The 20,456-nt window shown below is 45.2% G+C and overlaps 4 protein-coding genes across 4 annotated transcripts; 2 read left to right on the top strand and 2 right to left on the bottom strand.

The window, feature by feature from the left end:
* The first annotated feature begins 530 nt into the window (after window positions 1-530).
* On the top strand, window positions 531-2,759 carry LOC113138609 (DNA excision repair protein ERCC-6-like). Its single transcript, XM_026321172.1, is given in 5 exon segments — window positions 531-666; window positions 855-975; window positions 977-1,192; window positions 1,194-2,027; window positions 2,159-2,759. Coding segments are annotated over 5 exon segments (1,908 nt in total).
* Window positions 2,760-7,759: 5,000 nt separating this feature from the next.
* sdhaf1 (succinate dehydrogenase complex assembly factor 1) lies at window positions 7,760-8,552 on the bottom strand. The gene has a single exon (XM_033325391.1). The coding sequence runs from the start codon at window positions 8,354-8,356 to the stop codon at window positions 8,108-8,110; it is 249 nt and encodes an 82-aa protein (XP_033181282.1). The 5' UTR covers window positions 8,357-8,552; the 3' UTR covers window positions 7,760-8,107.
* A 723-nt stretch (window positions 8,553-9,275) lies between these two features.
* nudt18 (nudix (nucleoside diphosphate linked moiety X)-type motif 18) lies at window positions 9,276-12,427 on the top strand. Its single transcript, XM_026322497.1, has 7 exons — window positions 9,276-9,945; window positions 10,071-10,231; window positions 10,360-10,470; window positions 10,550-10,652; window positions 11,052-11,175; window positions 11,395-11,519; window positions 11,928-12,427. Exons 1-7 carry the CDS (start codon window positions 9,930-9,932, stop codon window positions 12,308-12,310), a joined length of 1,023 nt encoding a protein of 340 aa, XP_026178282.1. The 5' UTR covers window positions 9,276-9,929; the 3' UTR covers window positions 12,311-12,427.
* Window positions 12,428-13,156: 729 nt separating this feature from the next.
* On the bottom strand, window positions 13,157-19,925 carry LOC113139070 (protein FAM240B). The gene is made up of 3 exons (XM_026322027.1): window positions 19,758-19,925; window positions 17,195-17,316; window positions 13,157-13,329 (listed from the first exon to the last, which is right to left on the bottom strand). Exons 2-3 carry the CDS (start codon window positions 17,314-17,316, stop codon window positions 13,206-13,208), a joined length of 246 nt encoding a protein of 81 aa, XP_026177812.1. The 5' UTR covers window positions 19,758-19,925; the 3' UTR covers window positions 13,157-13,205.
* Between the last annotated feature and the right edge of the window lie 531 nt (window positions 19,926-20,456).

The following is a 20,456-nucleotide window of genomic DNA, read 5'->3' as shown; positions in this document are numbered from 1 at the left end:
AAGGGATTTGTATGTGAGAAGAAGGATTTTAAATTCTATATTTTACAGGGAGCCAATGAAGAGAAGCCAATATAGGAGAAATATGATCTCTGTTCCTGTCAGGACTCTGGCTGCAGCATTCTGGATTAACTGGAGGCTTTTTATGGAGCTATTGGGACATCCAGATAGTAATGAGTTACAGTAATCTAGCCTTGAGGAAACAAATGCATGGACTAGTTTTTCTGCATCATTTTGAGACAGGATGTTCCTAATTTTGGAAATGTTGCGCAGGTGGAAGAATGCAGTTCTAGAGATTTGTTTTATGTGTGAGTTAAAGGACATGTCCTGGTCAAAAATAACTCCAAGGTTTTTTACAGTAGTGCTGGAGGCCAGGGCTATGCCATCTAGAGTAGCTATAATTTTAGAAAAGTTATTTCTGAGGTTTTTAGGCCCAAATAAAATAACTTCTGTTTTCTCTGAATGAACCTAATGAAGTTTGAATTTACACCGTGACTCTCAAAACCAAAGTAGTTAAAGAACAGGAAACAGTGATGAACCTTCTCCAGCTCTCAGAGACCACAGTAAAGTCTTTCTCCAATCAACTGTGTCAGACTCTGGGACACTGTGTCCTGGTGTTTGATATAAAACAAATACACATTATTGCATGTCCCAACAAAGACAGACAAGGTGCATATTACACATTTTATTTCAAGACAAATAAAAGTTTCAGAAAGGATTATTTTGGTTTGGAAAAACTGCACTTAAATTAAATTGAACCCTTAAGAAAAAAGATGCAGTGATTTATAACAGTGAAGCTGATGAGTGGCAGAAGTTCATGAACGGTCAACTCTCTTGATCTACTTGGACACCAACAGACAGACCCCGCACTGGAAGAACACATCGTCCACCTGCACATTATGGACATGTTTGGGATTTCAAGACAGTTCTTCTCACAGGAACCCCAGTCCAGAACAACCTGAAAGAAATGTGGGCACTCTGACTTTGCTTGTCAAGGCATGCTCCTCGGCACAGCTAAAACATTCAAAACAGAGTATGAAAACCCCATCACTCGTGCCAGGGAGAAGGATGCCACTCCAGGGGAAAAGGCTCTGGGTTCCCGGATGTCTGAGAATCTCATGACCATAATAAAACCCTACTTCCTCCGCAGGACAAAGTCCGAAGTGCAAAAAACGAAAAAAAAACGGTACACATCCAAGCAAAGAGGACGACAGCCAAGTCCAAGATGACCCAAAGGGCTCCGGAGTAGTCATGCCCAAGCTGAGCAGAAAGAACGACCTGATTGTCTGGACCTATCTGAGTCCTGTTCAGGAGGACATATACAGACAGTTCATTTCACTGGACCACATCAAGGAACTGTTGTTGACCACCAAATCACCTCTGGCTGAATTAAGCATTCTGAAAAAGCTGTGTGACCACCCTAGGCTGCTCTCTGCTAAAGCTATAGCTAAATTAGGCTTAGAGGAAGGTATCGGTGAAGACCAGCAGAACGATGACATGGACACCGAAACCCACAGCATCGCCAATGTTCCTGATGACACCTTGATATCGGAGTCCGGCAAACTGGTTTTTTTGTCCACACTTCTTGAAAGACTCAGACAAGAAGGCCACCGCACACTCGTCTTTGCTCATTACAGGAAAGTTCTGGACATCATTGAACGCATCCTGGGCAACAGAGGCTTCAAAGTCCTGAGACTGGATGGAACAATTACACAGATTGCAGAGAGAGAGAGGCTCATCTCTTTGTTCCAGAAAGACGAGCGTTACTCTGTCTTCCTGCTGACGACCCAGGTCGGTGGAGTTGGCATCACTTTGACAGCAGCAGACCGAGTGGTCATCTACGACCCCAGCTGGAACCCAGCAACGGACGCTCAGGCTGTAGACAGGGCGTATCGCATCGGCCAGGCTAAAAACGTGGTCATCTACAGGCTGGTGACCTGTGGCACGGTGGAGGAGAAGATCTACAGACGCCAGGTCTTCAAAGACTCCCTCATCAGGCAGAACACTGGAGACAAGAAGAACCCGTTTCGGTACGTAACCCACTGGTTCCAAGTTGAAAATAAGAAAATTAAACGTAATAATGTGGGAATCATTGGAACTGAGCTTGTATCAAATATTACATTATTTCTGTAGTAACTGTCTCTGTTCAACTGGGTTACAGGTACTTCAGCAAGCAGGAGCTGAAGGAGCTGTTCACCCTGGAGGACACTCGGTGCTCGTCCACACAGCTGCAGCTCCAGGCCCTCCACTCCAGACACCGACGGACAGACCCCGAACTGGATGAACACATCTCCCACCTGCACACTATGGAGATGTTTGGGATCTCTGACCACGACCTGGTGTTTTCCCTGGATGTCCACAACGATGAGGCCCTGGAGGACCAGCAGGAGCACCAGTACATCGAAGGGCGGGTCCAAAAGGCTCAGGAGTTGATGAAGGCAGAGTCAGAGTTGCAGATGCAGCTGGCAGAGAGCACGGCTTTCAGCACAGAACCAGCCTGGCTAAGACAACCGATGGACAACAGAGAGAGCCCTCAGGAGAAGAAACAGACAAACCCAAGACCTAGTCCTTCATATCCGCAGCATGACCACAACTTAAAGGGCTCACCTGTTGTGTTGGAGTTGGACCATTTGGGTTCTGACAGCAGCTCAAAAGACCGACTTGAAAGAAGGAAGAGCTTCAGACTGAAGATTCAGTGGAAGAGCTTGAGAAAAAGCTCTCAGCTGCTGGTTCTGTCTTTGGTGATAGAGACAGACAGTTAATAGTCTTATTGATTGAAGCAGTGACCATCCTGGCTGGGGGCGACCAGGTCAAACAGCTCCTCATTGTAGATCTCCAGCTGGGACATTTTGATAAAGACCTGGTGCAGAGTCCTGGGGATGGTGCTTGGTCCTAACAGCATAAACATGAGGAAGTCAGGTCATTTCACTCATTAATTAGCAACATGTATTCCACTCTTCTCAGCACCAGTCCCAGAAACTGCATCCAGACTAAAGACTGAACTCACAGCTTCCCATGTGAACTGCTCCCTCCCTCCATGGTGAAGGTCTTTCCTGATCCAGTCTGACCATAGCTGCACAAGAGAGCAGAGAGAGAACACACTCACGGCTGAAACAAATATTTTTCATTCCAATAAAATCCTTTATTTGTACATGAATAAAAATCATTGGATTTCCAGTTTTAACACCAGTCAGGAATGTCAACACAAGAAGATTCAGCTGATGTGACTGAAGAGTTAAATCTGAAAAACAGGCTTCAAACATGAAACCACTTTAAATTAATCTACACAACTTTAGTTTAATGCCTCCATCAGACTCCACCGTGTTAACAGGCCTAAAATTATCTGCAGGACAACATCATCAAACATCTTGTTTTTGCTGATCAACAGCCCAAAATGTAAAGCCACTCTGTTTCCAAAGAATTGAACAGCTCAGCTGGAATGACAGTAGAGAAGATGCAGCAAAGACACTTGAGATGAAAGCAGGTGCTGCCTCCTGTCTCCTTACCTGCATCTCACCACCACCTGGATGTTTCTTTCCTTTCCATCCTGCTTGACCAGGCTCTTACTATCATTAGATAAATAGACATGAAACCTGACGATACACACCTGGAAACAATCACATGCTAATGACCCAAAGGAAAACTACACACTGGGAACAGGAAATACTTCAAAATAAAAGACACCAGACAGGAAACAGGGATTGGGACAGAGTTATTTGGGATTTTGGAGGAAAGTCCTGCGTCAAAAGTGCTGTCAAGACATTCTGCTCAGTATCTGCAGGTGCCAGTATAGTCTCAGGTGTCTTGGTGTGTCATGGATATGGTGCTTTTGTCATCATGTCCATAATATATATAGACTGTGGTAATGATTTGATCTCATCTTATGCTAAAATGCTAAACACTATACAGTTTTGATGGTTGCTATAAAGAGCGGTGGTGCAGGGTCAAACTCCCAGGGCTGTGAAAGCAGAACATATGTTGACACCGTGCTCAGTGAGTGGAGGAAAAAAGAAAGAAAGGCTCATATACACAAACATGAAGGCATGAGACACTAATTACACCTGTCAATGTAAAGTACTGTGGATGAGAAATGTAGAAACGTTCGTTATACACATGTGGACAAAATACTGGAAACCTGGAAAGGGCTTTTCTTTGTAATAGACACGTTTATTGTAATAATCAAATCCATACAACAGGATCTTCCATCAGGATGTGTGATAAAAGTGTTTCTGTGACTCACGATGAGTCCAAACACAAAACAGCAGCACAGAACAGCCACGTCTTCACGGGTCCAACAGGCATCGGCCTCGTCGGCAAGAGACTCAGAGACAGACGGACGATCTCCAGACGTTTCTTGGATATTTTACTGATATTTTTCTGTCCTCACCCACAAGACCAAACACACAGAGTTAATTAAATCTGGGGTCACCTCCAGGGTCATGTGACACAGGTATGGGGTCAGCTCTGGGGTCATGTGACACAGTGCAGGTATGGAGGCTTTTCAATAACTTTATTAAAGGTGTATTTTCTGTAATTAATAAGATAAAGCAGGTGCTGGTGTGAGTTTAGCTTCATACTGTGCTAATCAACATTTAGCTCAATTCCTTCATATGTTCCATATGAACATTTCTGACCAAATTCTGGAAGATACTGTTCAAACACCTGAACACGTGCTCGACCAGAAGCAGCTTCAGGACCTGATGGATTGATACCGAACTGTACTCTGTACACACCTCACAGCTAATAATCAGTCTCCATGACTGAAGCTTTATTGTGTTGTTATTATATCTGGAGTCAGTGCAGCTCACATCAACATGGGCTCCAGGCTGTGACAGACAGTAAGAGCAGAAAACACGTACTGACGACAAACTCATACACTTTTCAATACAAATACAATTCACTTTAAAGCTGCAAAGCTGTTTTTCCACAGAGGACGAGACGGGCCAGACAAAAAGTCATTATTAACAATAATACAAAAGAAAAGCACTAAATGAATTCAGACAGCGTCAATAAAAAGACAGGGTGCATCTAATTTAGATACAAAGGTATAAAATGTGCCCAGAGTGTGGACAGATACACTCAGAGTAATGGAGCTGACTCCAGAGCTTTGACCTGAGCCGCAAAAACCAGAACTCTTTTCTCCACTTCAGCGTTGATCTGGGCCTGCGAGGCTCGTGGGTTCTGTCGGACGAACTCCGCGATGCTCAGGATACAGTCTCTCTGAAAAAACACACAGTGAGCCAGGTCACATGGTCAGAGGGAAAGGGCCTCACAACAGATTCAGTCAACATCAGCAAAGTCCCCTTGCACACCTTGTACGCATCCACTTTGTCCTGGCCAGTGATCCGCTTCAGGAGCTCCCTGCCAACCTGAACGCCCGTCACCGCTGCCAAGATCCTCCGGTCCTCATCAGTCTGAGAGGACAGCCAGCGCAGTAGGGCCACCTGAAGGCAGGAGGAAGGTCATTGTAGCTTATTGTGGTTTGGCACCTGGTACCTCAGTCTCTACCTCAGTCACTGATCCAAACTATACAACCAGATTTTACACTTTTTACACTTCTAATTTGAAGTACTTTATATACCGCTGGGTAGCTGACGTTAACTACCTTATATACTTCTAATTTGAAGTACTTTATATACCGCTGGCTAGCTGACGTTAACTACCTTATATACTTCTAATTTGAAGTACTTTATATACCACTGGGTAGCTGACGTTAACTACCTTATATACTTCTAATTTGAAGTACTTTATATACCGCTGGGTAGCTGACGTTAACTACCTTATATACTTCTAATTTGAAGTACTTTATATACCGCTGGGTAGCTGACGTTAACTACCTTATATACTTCTAATTTGAAGTACTTTATATACCGCTGGGTAGCTGACGTTAACTACCTTATATACTTCTAATTTGAAGTACTTTATATACCGCTGGGTAGCTGACGTTAACTACCTTATATACTTCTAATTTGAAGTACTTTATATACCGCTGGGTAGCTGACGTTAACTACCTTATATACTTCTAATTTGAAGTACTTTATATACCGCTGGGTAGCTGACGTTAACTACCTTATATACTTCTGATTTGAAGTACTTTATATACCGCTGGGTAGCTGACGTTAACTACCTTATATACTTCTAATTTGAAGTACTTTATATACCGCTGGGTAGCTGACGTTAACTACCTTATATACTTCTAATTTGAAGTACTTTATATACCGCTGGGTAGCTGACGTTAACTACCTTATATACTTCTAATTTGAAGTACTTTATATACCGCTGGGTAGCTGACGTTAACTACCTTATATACTTCTAATTTGAAGTACTTTATATACCGCTGGGTAGCTGACGTTAACTACCTTATATACTTCTAATTTGAAGTACTTTATATACCGCTGGGTAGCTGACGTTAACTACCTTATATACTTCTAATTTGAAGTACTTTATATACCGCTGGGTAGCTGACGTTAACTACCTTATATACTTCTAATTTGAAGTACTTTATATACCGCTGGGTAGCTGACGTTAACTACCTTATATACTTCTGATTTGAAGTACTTTATATACCGCTGGGTATCTTGGGAATTTCCCCCCAGGGATCAATAAAGTTTGATGATCAGTCTGTATTTTGTTGGATCCATCTGATCCTGAAAAGGAACTAAAGTTATCAGATAAATGTAGAGCAGGAAAAAGTCCAAGGTTTGATTCTGACATGTAGTGAAGTCCAAGGATGAAGTAGTACTACATGGAAATACTCAGGTATAAAGTACTAATACCTCAGAATTGGACAAGCCTGTGTTAAACCCACAGCAAAGTGTCTGTGAGGAAAATGTGAAATCAGCGAACATTTGGTATTTTAGCTTGAGAGAAAAAGACAAAAACAATAAATAGCGTTAGAGTCATTGAGCAGCAGTTTCATGTGATGTTGATAATAACACGTCGCTGTACTTGCACTGTGGCAGCTGTTTGTTACTAAAGTCACAGGCCTGTGCTCTCAGTCCGTGGACTTCCTCTCCTCACCTGCTGCATTAGCTGGGCCGTTGTCATTTCTGCTCCTGACATGACGGAAGTACAACAAATAACAGTCTCGTGTAAAAGCCGAACTTCAAACTGCAGCTACTCTCTCCCCTCACAGTTTCTTCACTTCGACACAAAACGCTGGAAACGAAATCCGGGAGGACATTAAAAAACTTCCACTTCCTGTTTACGTCGCTTCTTCTTCTTCGGTGTTTTCTTGGAGCTGTGCCTGCTGCTGCCCCTAGCGGCCAAAACTAGAACATCCGACTCCAACACATGGAGACAAATGGTCTTCTAGAGCTTTTTATTTTACACATGTGCACTTTGACACTATTTGCCCATCACACTGGGGCAACTTGGGGTTTAGCGACTTGGCCAAAGACTCTAGTGAAGCCAGGGATCGAACCACCAACACTTTAGGTACCTGCTGAGACAATAATGAGGAAGCTGTTGAAACTACCAATATGTATGATGTGATTAACGTATTCCAGTGGAGGGCCACACATTAAAACAGGCTTATCGGCAGAGAGCGGTGGTGCAGGGTCAAACTCCCAGGGCTGTGAAAGCAGAACATATGTTGACACCGTGCTCAGTGAGTGGAGGAAAAAAGAAAGAAAGGCTCATATACACAAACATGAAGGCATGAGACACTAATTACACCTGTCAATGTAAAGTACTGTGGATGAGAAATGTAGAAACGTTCGTTATACACATGTGGACAAAATACTGGAAACCTGGAAAGGGCTTTTCTTTGTAATAGACACGTTTATTGTAATAATCAAATCCATACAACAGGATCTTCCATCAGGATGTGTGATAAAAGTGTTTCTGTGACTCACGATGAGTCCAAACACAAAACAGCAGCACAGAACAGCCACGTCTTCACGGGTCCAACAGGCATCGGCCTCGTCGGCAAGAGACTCAGAGACAGACGGACGATCTCCAGACGTTTCTTGGATATTTTACTGATATTTTTCTGTCCTCACCCACAAGACCAAACACACAGAGTTAATTAAATCTGGGGTCACCTCCAGGGTCATGTGACACAGTGCAGGTATGGGGGCAGCTCTTGGGTCATGTGACGGGCTCTTCGTCAGCTCTGGTCTCTGGGTTTGGAGAAAGAGCCCAGCTGTTTGGTGTTGACGTCCTTCAGCTGCTCCAGCTGCCTCTGTCCTCGCCGGTACAGATACTCGATGTGCATCACGTCCGTCTTCTTGATGCGGGCGTTCTCTCTGAACTCGTCCCGGATTCTGGGAATGAAGCCCGGTTTGTCCCGACCGGCTCGAAGGAACTGCCGGTACAGAGCCAGGACCTGCCTCTGCAGCTTGCTGTGCCGCAGCATTGGACAAACTCCCCTGATTGGATAGTTAGAAAGTTCCTGTTTAGAACCTGAGAGCAGCAGGAGCCTATTGGAACATGGCGACACCAGCTACAGTTCCTCCACTGTCCACTAGAAGCTGCTGTGGTCAGACTCTGTTGAAGTGAATGAGGAAACCGTTCAGCTCTCAGCTGGTTCAAGACCCTGAACCAGGTTTCCAGGTTGTGATGCTATGAACTGGCCCAGGAGCAGCAGGAGCTCTGATTGGCTGAGAAGTCGCCGCAGGGGTTTGCAGGTGTTGGTGTGATGCAGAGGAGATGGAGGAACATCTGACTTGGACTGCAGGAGCAAAAACACAGTTTTTCACATTTTCCTGTTAGTAGCATCTGCAGCTTTACAACTGGGAGTTGTAGTAACATAAATACACAATCTGAAACAGAGCAAACGTCTAAAACTGGCGGAGGAAACAGTAAAACCGGGTCGACTCACCTGGATAAACACTCTGGTACCGACCGGACCCGTCTGTAAACCCGAAGGAGATAATACAGAACAATAAATATCCGTGTTAGCCGTAAACGCTGTGTGACCTTAATGCTTGTTATGACACCACGAGGAAGCAGACGGACTACAAAACACGTGACTTCCGCTGGTCTGATTTCACAGTGAAATAAGATTTTCAAGTTTCACGGAGAGTCGTGTAATATATACTTAGATTCTGAAATATTTAGCAGTAAGGTCATCTAAAATATATCGAAGTACAAAATATAAAGAAACATTAAATTGAAGTACTCAGGTAAATGTACTTTGTACCGCTGCCCACATTAAATGCGCCGCTATGCACGGTCAAGTCTTTTATTTTGGAAAGCTCAAGCCGGAAGCGGTCAGACCAGACGCGCAGCAGAGACGGAAACCAGGCAGCGCAGAAACTGACGCAAAGGTGAGTTGTTGTATTTGAGTGATTCTCGGGTTCTCTGTGGAAGGAACAGGAGAACGTTCTCTAGATGTTGCGGTAACGTTAGAGAACCTTAGCTCCGCCCTGGGTAGTTTGTAATGAACGTGTATTGATTACAGATCGGCTTCTGATCAGACACATTGATAAAGGATCTATAAGCCGTAAATAACGTTGACACGTCAGTCACCAGTGCATGTGGGTTGCCAGGTTGTGGAAAATACAGATGTTCAGTAAAATATGGCAAAGATCTGAGCTTTGTTTTATTAGAGGTCTGTGCATCTTGTTTTCTAGGAAACAGCTGCAGCACATCTGGACCCAAATCCATTTCTAACCTGATTATGAACATTTAGAACATTTAGCACAGCCGATGGATTATTGTGGAACCTCGACCAGGCTGTGACGGTTCTATATAGTAGAGAGTGTGAGACTGTGAGCTCAGGTTTCCAGACATTTCTGACTAAAACATTTCAACAGCCAGTCAAACTGTGCATCTTTAGAAATGATCATAACGGTTTCTGCTTGGATCTTGGTCCAGATGTGCTGCAGCTGTGTGGTGACACAGTCCTGTCAAAAGGTCTCGGAGAACCCCAGGAACCCACAGCACCTCGACAGACCAGGCTCTGCAGGAGTAGAACATGCAACCACATGACGTGCTGTGACCGTCAGTCAGAAGTTTGAATCCAAGCGGAACAGTCACAAAACACCTCTGGCCTCTTTCAAATAAAAGCTTTTCAGTGAGACCGAGCAGCTGTGGACTCACGTCTGTCTGCGTTGGTGTCTCTGCAGACATGGAGGTGACGGAGGAGGTGGAGGAGCAGGTGGAGAGGCTGCTGAGTGGTCAGGGGTCAGAGGTCAGCGGGTGCGATGTGGCCCTGGAGCAGAGCAAACCGGCAACTCTGAGGAAGAACGTCACCTACATCGTCTGTGCCGTGATCTTTAATGACAAGGTCCCAGGACCCAGGAGTTTGAGTGCAGTCTTGTTGGTCTGTCTTCCTTTTCTGTCAGTGGAAACAGTGTGTGTGTGTGTGTGTGTGTGTGTGTGTGTGTGTGTGTGTGTGTGTGTGTGCTCCACCAGGAGGAGGTGCTGATGGTGCAGGAGGCGAAGCAGGACTGTTACAAACAGTGGTACCTTCCTGCAGGGAGGATGGAAGTGGGGGAGAGCCTGGAGGAGGCGCTGAAGAGGGAGGTGAGACTGTTACTGTGAGGTCACTGTGCATCCCCCAGCCCTGAACTATGACCTCTCAACCTGCTCTGTTTGTCTGCAGGTGAAGGAGGAGGCGGGGTTTGAGTGTGAGCCAATCACCTTGCTCCTGATTCAGGAAAAGGGACCACAGTGGATCCGCTTCATTTTCCTGGCTGAAGTCACAGGTCAGAGGTCACGTGGAATACATCCCAGTTCCCTTCATCTCAGCCACATTTCACACACACAACTTCCCCTTCGCCCCAGTCGCTCCTGCTGAAATGAGACGTCTTTGTTTCTGTTATTTGTCCAGTTGGTATAAAACTGCAGCGATGTGGTTTCAGATCAGATCCAGAGTCCAGTCACTACCAGATTTTTAATAATACGCTGCATCCATCATCAGTAATCAATGGCCTTGATTATTTTGGAGTGGAAAGTTAAAATGAGCACCTGAACACACCGTTAGTTCTGGTCTCAGTGAGGTTAGAACCCTAACCCTTCAGGAGGCAGGTGGGTCCTTCAGGTCTGTGCAGGAGGACAGAGAGTGAAGGGAATTTATAAACCTCACCTTTCTGTGTGTGTGTCAGGTGGGACTCTGAAGGATCTGTCAGCAGCAGATCAGGAGTCTCTTCAGGCCTCCTGGTGGGACAGACAGTCCATCCTCCCTCTGAGAGGACTGGACATCCTCCGTCTCATCGACTGTGGACTCAAGTACGACAGTAAACCTCCTGTCTTTGTGCTAAGCTAGGCTAACCGTTTTCTGGATCCATCTTTGTACTGGCTCAGAGAACAAAAGGATTTAACAAAACCCAACCGTTTTCCTGCCCGTCCTACAAAACCCACTTGTGGCCTTGTTTGGTGTTTGTTTAGAGTCGGGTTTAGTTTTCCAGGTCATTCAATGGGAAATAATCTAAATTTCTTTGCTTTCAGGTACCGTCATAATCCCTGGCATCCTGTCACACTACCCATAGACCTGAGCTGCCGTCATGTGCTGCAGAGACTCGTCCTGGTCTTCACCAGCGCCGAGCAGCAGGTCTGGATCCTGCTCGTCAAAGGTACAAAACTGCTCCGACCCTGATCCACAACAGAGACAAACTGATACGAGTGCAGCCATTTGCACTGCAGAAACACAAAGTTAGGAACTAAGTATAAACGTTAAGTTGACTTTAAATATTAAATTCCACTTTTGAAAACCCCCAGTCAGAGACATGTTTCTGACACCAAACAGCTGGAAACTCACTTAGTTCTGATGGTTTAACTCTGGACACACGTCCCGACTTCACAGGCGTGTCAGGAGGCTTCCCTGTACCAACATGGCCGCCGTGTGTTTTGTTTTCAGTGTTGATGTTGATTCAATGTCACTTTTAATCTACAGTGGAAAAAAGAGACATGAAGAAGAAGTCGGGAGGTGTGTCCAAACTGTTGACAGGTGTTGAACTAACCCCGCCCTCCCTTTCCTGCAGCTCCAGTGCTCCACCTCCCCATAGCAGCAGCGGTGAAGACCCACGCGGTGACCTGGGCGGCCAACATGGTGGTGCAGGAGGCCATGCCGTCATCCTACTACGACCACGACGTCAACACGCTGGGCGTCTTCAGCCTGCAGCACAACGGTCGGCAGCACGGGAAGACGGACGGCGTGTGCTTCAACACGCTGGTGGCTCTGGTGCCCGACCACGTCCAACGCAACGAGGACGGCGAGAAGGTGGAGTGCACGGCGACGGGACGGCCCCCGGCTGTAGAAAACCCTCGGTACATCTGGTATGAGGTCCAGAAAGGAACACTGAGAGAGAAACTGCTGGAAAAGACCAAAAACATCTCCGTCCTCCCCATCCACAGCCTGTACTGACACTGGTCACTTTATTAGGAACCCCTGTGTCGGACTGAGTCGGTTTATTAGGAACCCCTGTGTCGGACTGAGTCGGTTTATTAGGAACCCCTGTGTCGGACTGAGTTGGTTTATTAGGAACCCCTGTGTCGGACTGAGTCGCTTTATTAGGAACCCCTGTGTCGGACTGAGTCGGTTTATTAGGAACCCCTATGATGGACCCAGTCGGTTTATTAGGAACCCCTGTGTCGGACCCAGTCGGTTTATTAGGAACCCCTGTGTCGGACCCAGTCGGTTTATTAGGAACCCCTGTGTCGGACCCAGTCGGTTTATTAGGAACCCCTGTGTCGGACCCAGTCGGTTTATTAGGAACCCCTGTGATGGACCCAGTCGGTTTATTATTGTGTTCAGACTGTTTCAGAGCTGCTGATTCACCTGGTTAAATATTCCGGAGGCTGCAGTTTGAACTGGACTCTTATACTGATGAACATGTGGTTTATGTGGAAAAGTTGATTTTGTCGTGTTTTGTTGTGCTGGAACAGTTTTGTGATGTTTTTAGAAAGCACTCGAGTATTTGCATCAAAATAATAATCGTGAACTCTCAGACCACGATGTAGAGGGAACAGGCTGATAGAAATATATGTAAACAGCTGGTGAATGATGTCAAAATGGTTAACACGGTCTTGTGTTGTGTGAAATCCTGGGTCCTGTCATTGCACTGAAGCTTATTACTCTCAGAGAAATACTCTGTACTGTTGTTTCATTATTCTGAACTAAATGACCAAATATCTCATCTGAGAAATGTTCAGGTGCCAGAATTTAATTAAAAGGTTCAAACCTCAAACCACAGGAAACTGACCGAGTTACTTATTTGGCAAACAAACCAGTTTATTGTTCTAACCAGGAGGATTTTGGCTCAGTCTTCATCCTGTTTTTCGCTCGTCTGCTCCGCCTGTTTCACCATCCTCACAAAGTTTTCATTGAGGCTCTTCAGGTGTTTGTTTCTGTTCTCCAGCCGGACCAGCCACTCGGCCCTCAGCCTGAAAACACACACAGCAGGTCGAAGTGCCGTTAGTGTCATCTCTGCTCCTCATCATCATTATCATCATCATCATCATCATCATCAGTGTGTCACTTGTTCTTGGTCACTTGTGCAGTTTTTGGGGAGTTTTCTCTGATCTGAGTCGACACTAAACGACAAGTTGTACAGATTTTAAAGCCTTGTGAGGCAAATTTAGGCCAGACATCCAAAAACTATTAAAAACCCAGCAGGGAGTCACACCGCTGACCTGGCTCACATGATTCTTCCTCACCAACAATGGGAGGCCCGTCTTTTTCCAAAAACCAGCTCCAGACTCTGAGAACGGCCGACACTGTTTACAGGCTCTGGTTCCACTGCAGCTTCTCTCTGGTCTCAGTGATGTCTGGACCTGGTCTTTGGAAAAAGAGAGGCCCCTGTTATTTTCACTAGGGGTGTGATGTGAGGGCAGCAGCAGCGCTAACATGATCTCTAACGTTGACTGTGTTGCTGTGAGGCCGACGTGGCATCTCGGTGACAGCTGGGTGTTATCACTGACACCTCAGCATTTCCACTTCGCTCATCGATCAGAAACAGCCACAGGAACTGAGTGGAAAATGCAAACGTGCGTAAGTGAGCGTGAGAGTGAGAAACAAAGCGAGCACAGACACACTGTGTGTGAGTGTAACCCGACCCCCCGTGTCAGCTGTCACCACCTTCCTGTCGAGTTTCCTGGATTATTCCATTTGTTCCCTCAGCTGCTGATAATCCTCCTGACCTCGGCACAGACCCACACAAAGGCACACAGGTAGACAGATCCACATAAGCCGATTCATTTCAACAATAATTTCCAGCGGATTTAGCGAAGAGCTGCGTCCACAGTCAAACAGCAACACGGTCGAATCTGTCACCCTGTTGGAAAATAACAGAACTGATTCACAGCCAAGGTCTGAAGAGGTCTGGCTCAAAGTGACTGACAGCATCAGTGTTTTACTGCTGGGACCACAGATGGTCTGTAGGGAGGACTGGAACAGGGTAGACCCAGCTCCGTCCAGCAGCTCAGGTCCAGGCCGATGTCTCGGATCCAGATCCACGTTAGTGGATGGGACAAACTAAAAACTCAAAGACCAAGTCAAACACATTGTTCCAGTGTAGGTCGACAGCATCACACTGCTCTGTGTCCACATGTTGTCTCATCTGTTTGTTTTGGTAAGTTGGAAAACAGCAGGACTTCAGGTGATTGACAGTTTTGATGGGCGGCATGAGTCTGCTCCACCTCTGGTCCCCGTTGGTCCCCGCTGGTCCCTGCTGGTCCCTGCTGGTCCCTGCTGGTCCCTGCTGGTCCCCGCTGCTCAGAAATGAAAAATGTACCACAAAAACAAGATGGCCACTGCTGCTTCCATGATATTCTGGTCTCACTTTTCATGGGACAGATGAAGTTTGGTTGTTTTTGTCAGAAAAAAGAGAAAATCAGGCCTGTAGGAGAAGCTTTGCTTTGGAAAACACTTTGGAGCCACAGGTTTGATCCAGTCCTGGGTCAGAGCTGTTCATGATGGAGCCAACAACGAGCACCAGGAGCCTGATAGTCCAGGACGGACTTAACGAAACACAGTGATAGCGTCTCTGTTCGGTGTCAGTCCTAAGCCCCGTGTGCCAGAGTCAATGTGGACCTGAGAGTGACAAGGAAACTGCCTTTAGGGACGTGAAGACTTTGCTTCACATGGCGGCTGATCCAGAGCTGAATATCTTCTAATTTCAGAGTCAGTCTGTGTTTTGGTGTCAGCCTCCCTCCGTCATCACTGTGCGATTATCACCTCGACTCTCGGCAACACGTTTTTCCAGCCTCTGGTCGGGTCAAACATAATGTACACAGTTAGCGAGGACTAGAGCCGGGGTTAGCGGGAACGGGGGGCGGACAACCGTGGAGTTGTGGGTCTACATGGTAATAGATAGCTGGAGGATTAGGAGATACATGGTATTGATGGGTGGGGGATTAGGGGCGCAGGGTAATGGATAGCAGGGGGATTAGTTGTGATGGGCTGAAGAGGTGGTGTGAGGTTAAGGGGGGGTGGTGGAGGACAGTGAGACGGGATCAGGCTAATAGCTGGTGTAAGAGGTGAAGGTTCAGCAGATGTGAGTCACACTGCCTTCATAATGTAGTAGAGTCCGAGGAGGACACGCTACATGTGGACGACGTTCCCTCAAACGAACCGAACCACAGTCCGTGGCCTGGACCCTCAACCCTTCCTCCACACGCCACTGTGCTGTACACTTGACTTCAACGGAACAAACTGCCATTTCTGTCCCTCAGTAACCCGTGATGACAAAGTGCAAACGTGTTTTAGAAAAGATTCAGTCTCCACTTGCCAGTGATCTTTATTACTGGGACGTTTAACAGCCAGACCGGGTGTGTGTTCGTCCTGGAATGTCCTGCAGCCCGCTGAGAGACGAGGCCGTTTGTAATGAGAGGGTCTGTTTTTAGATGCGTCTATTTGCCAGACGATCACATGTCCAACACAACTGAAACCACATTCATTCTCCGTTTGGTCACAGATGCCACATTGAAAGACCTCGGTGGATCAGTGTCTTCAGGAAAGCCCAGAATAGGAACTTCTTCTGGATCAAGGCCTGAGAGGTGAGTTCACAGGTGATCTGGTAAGTTCACCTGTGAACTCACCTCTGTTTTTACGTCACACTCCGAAAACATCAGCAGGCAAAGTCTTTGCAGCTAATGTGAACAAGCCGACTGGTGAGGTCACCAACCACAGGGAGAGACTGACAACAGGTGCTGGGCAGAAAACTCATCCTCAAAACACTTCCAGAGATCTCTGTGTCTGAGTCCACATCCCTGGGTGTCCTGGTGTTTCCATCAGACCTGCTGTTTGACCCATGTCAGTCAGGGACATGGACCAGGTGTGAACCCCCTGAGCTCCTAAACTGCCCCCATGCACAGACTGAACTGACATGTGAAGAACAACAACATCATTTGTGCCCAGTTTCCTCCAAAGCTGCTGGGTTCCCATATGTTCCTTCCAGTTTGGCTCCATCAGGAGCTTCTCCATAAATGTCCAACCAATGTGAAGGTCCTGGTCTCTCCACTGCCCCCCCTCCTCCATGTTGATGTTTCCCACACTGAATGATGACGACAGGCGACATGTGCAGAGGAGGGAGACGTTAAAACGACCACATGGATTCTGGTCTGACCGTTCTGACGGAGCTCGCACACTCACACATCAGACAGGAATCAGATCTAGGACCACATATGCAGGTGGACCAGATCTGGTCTGGTTGGGTCTGTTCACATTGACCGGAGCCAGATGTGGGAAATGTGGAGGCTGCTGAGCTCAACTGAATTCATGTTGTCATTTTCAGGAAGTGATGGCCGTTCTCAGAGTCTGGAGCTGGTTTTTGGAAACAGACGGGCCTCCCATTGTTGGTGAGGAAGAACCATGTGAGCCAGGTCAGCGGTGTGGCTCCCTGCGGGGTTTTTAATAGTTTTTGGACAACAATGGAGGTCTACGGCACAGACCCATAAGCTGAACCAGGTTCTGGATTCACACACATTCATTGGTGCTGTTGGTCTCTGGATGGGATCTGGACTCAGGGACACACACACTGAAAAAATCAGCAGCTGCTTTAATGAAAAATCAGATTTTTTGCCACTTTAGGTTCTTAGAAAAATAAACAGCATTGGTACTTGCATTGATACCAGTATAGGTCCTGCTATTGTTTGGTGTTGGATCAAACCTAAACTCTGGGCCTTCACCTTCTTTCTTTTATCAAATAAAAGACGTTTGGAGGACCCTTCTGTTTTTTTCCTCCCATAGCTGGAGGCTGACATGCCGCTCTATAAATGAGTGTGTTGCTGAGTGTGTGCTGCTACTCACTTTTTCAGGGCGCTCCTGTTCATCCTGTGCTCCTCACTCTCAGCCTGCTGACACTCAGCACTAATCCTCTTCTCCCAGAACGTCGTAATGTGCAGCCTGTCGTGGATCAGCGCCAGGTTCATCTGTAACAACACAGAGTTCCTCCTCTGTCCTCAAGTCTGTCTGCACAGTAACCACAGTGCACTGATCACAAGAGCTCTGTGTTTTCCACCACACTGTACACACCTGCTCAGTAGTACTGACTGTAGTTATGGAAATAATCAATGAAGTAGAAATGTACTGCAGAATAAAACGGAATAAAACTGCTCAATTACAGTATGTGAGTACTCAAATAGACTTAGCTCCTTTCCTCTCACCACTGAAAACTACAGATAATCCCACTGAAGTACATCAGTATATCCTGAAGTATATCGGTGAAGTATAGCAGTATATCCTGAAGTATATCTGTAAAGTATAGCAGTATATCCTGAAGTATATCTGTAAAGTATAGCAGTATATCCTGAAGTATGTCGGTAAAGTATAGCAGTATATCCTGAAGTATGTCGGTAAAGTATAGCAGTATATCCTGAAGTATGTCGGTAAAGTATAGCAGTATATCCTGAAGTATGTCGGTGAAGTATAGCAGTATATCCTGAAGTATGTCGGTAAAGTATAGCAGTATATCCTGAAGTATGTCGGTAAAGTATAGCAGTATATCCTGAAGTATGTCGGTAAAGTATAGCAGTATATCCTGAAGTATATCGGTAAAGTATAGCAGTATATCCTGAAGTATATTTGTAAAGTATAGCAGTATATCCTGAAGTATATCGGTAAAGTATAGCAGTATATCCTGAAGTATATCGGTAAAGTATAGCAGTATATCCTGAAGTATGTCGGTAAAGTATAGCAGTATATCCTGAAGTATGTCGGTAAAGTATAGCAGTATATCCTGAAGTATGTCGGTAAAGTATAGCAGTATATCCTGAAGTATATCTGTAAAGTATAGCAGTATATCCTGAAGTATATCGGTAAAGTATAGCAGTATATCCTGAAGTATATCGGTAAAGTATAGCAGTATATCCTGAAGTATATCGGTAAAGTATAGCAGTATATCCTGAAGTATATCGGTAAAGTATAGCAGTATATCCTGAAGTATATCTGTAAAGTATAGCAGTATATCCTGAAGTATGTCGGTGAAGTATAGCAGTATATCCTGAAGTATATCTGTAAAGTATAGCAGTATATCCTGAAGTATGTCGGTGAAGTATAGCAGTATATCCTGAAGTATGTCGGTGAAGTATAGCAGTATATCCTGAAGTATATCGGTGAAGTATAGCAGTATATCCTGAAGTATATCTGTAAAGTATAGCAGTATATCCTGAAGTATATCGGTGAAGTATAGCAGTATATCCTGAAGTATATCTGTAAAGTATAGCAGTATATCCTGAAGTATGTCGGTGAAGTATAGCAGTATATCCTGAAGTATGTCGGTGAAGTATAGCAGTATATCCTGAAGTATATCGGTAAAGTATAGCAGTATATCCTGAAGTATATCGGTAAAGTATAGCAGTATATCCTGAAGTATATCTGTAAAGTATAGCAGTATATCCTGAAGTATGTCGGTGAAGTATAGCAGTATATCCTGAAGTATATCTGTAAAGTATAGCAGTATATCCTGAAGTATGTCGGTGAAGTATAGCAGTATATCCTGAAGTATGTCGGTGAAGTATAGCAGTATATCCTGAAGTATATCGGTGAAGTATAGCAGTATATCCTGAAGTATATCTGTAAAGTATAGCAGTATATCCTGAAGTATATCGGTGAAGTATAGCAGTATATCCTGAAGTATATCTGTAAAGTATAGCAGTATATCCTGAAGTATGTCGGTGAAGTATAGCAGTATATCCTGAAGTATGTCGGTGAAGTATAGCAGTATATCCTGAAGTATATCGGTAAAGTATAGCAGTATATCCTGAAGTATGTCGGTAAAGTATAGCAGTATATCCTGAAGTATGTCGGTGAAGTATAGCAGTATATCCTGAAGTATGTCGGTGAAGTATAGCAGTATATCCTGAAGTATATCGGTAAAGTATAGCAGTATATCCTGAAGTATGTCGGTAAAGTATAGCAGTATATCCTGAAGTATATCGGTAAAGTATAGCAGTATATCCTGAAGTATGTCCTAATATCTTAAGTTACCGTTGCTACTTATGTTCTGGATGATCTTTAGGTCATAAAACTGAGGATATAATGACATTAAATCTCACCAGAGAAGTAGATGAATATTAGAAAATCCTTTATGGATATTTTGTATTTTTGTAGCTTATCATCATATTACACATCATACCATAAATACTCCAACTGGAGCTGGAGTTAATAATGAATGAACCCTGCTCAAAGAAACTATTGTTCTTGAGGTCAATTGGTTTGACATTTGCTAAAAAGTGAATCAAAGCAGCAACAACTTAAAAAAGTCTTTCCCTCATCACTGAGTCTGGTTCTGCTCCAGGAACTGAGAGAAGATCCGACACAGGATTCAGTTTGAGTCGAGTTATTTCGGATAAAACAAAGAGAAAAGACAAACCTTCGTTCAGAGCTGCAGCCGAGCGTCCGTCAGTCTCGCAGGGTGGATGTGAGCCCCCTCCCTCTTCTTCTTCTGCTGAAATAAATGTTAAATGTGGATCAGCCAGTAAATCTGCACATGGATCCCTCTCTCTCTCCCCACAGGGAACTGGGATCTAAATGGTCTACGGGGACCACAAGGAGTGAGAGACGTGGATGAACAGAGGGACAGTGACGGAGTGATGGAGGGGACACACTGAGACATATGAATTAATTTATTTATGGATGCAGTTTTTATTTCCTGTTCGGGTCACAGTCTCAGTCTGAAGTACTTTTCCTGTCCTAGAGGTTCAGAGACTCTGTCAGTGGGAGTTTAGCCATGCAGTTCAGTTCAGACAGACATGGTCATGTGGTCATGGTCCTGAAAGAATGAATCTGAAAAACTGACTTTAATCCACCATCAGGTCGATGTTTGGCCCAGGTGCCCACAGCTAAGCTGCCACATCTCTGCTCTAAGGCACTTTAGTGTGTCAGTCAGTGAATGCATCATTACAGGACATGGCTACGGACTCTCAGACCGTGTCCAGACTGGGTTTCAATCCGTCAGGGAGGTGGGCTGGTTTCAGCATTACCCGCTCAGGGACTTTAATCCCGCCTGGACCATGTGTGGATGATATTTCACTCTCACCTCAGCAATAATTGCAGAAACAATGGCTTCCTG

Source organism: Mastacembelus armatus, chromosome 9 (genome assembly GCF_900324485.2).
Source record: "Mastacembelus armatus chromosome 9, fMasArm1.2, whole genome shotgun sequence".
NCBI classification, from domain to species: Eukaryota; Metazoa; Chordata; class Actinopteri; order Synbranchiformes; family Mastacembelidae; genus Mastacembelus; species Mastacembelus armatus.
Note: the sequence above shows the minus strand (reverse complement) of the source record. Positions and strands in the feature narration are given on the sequence as shown.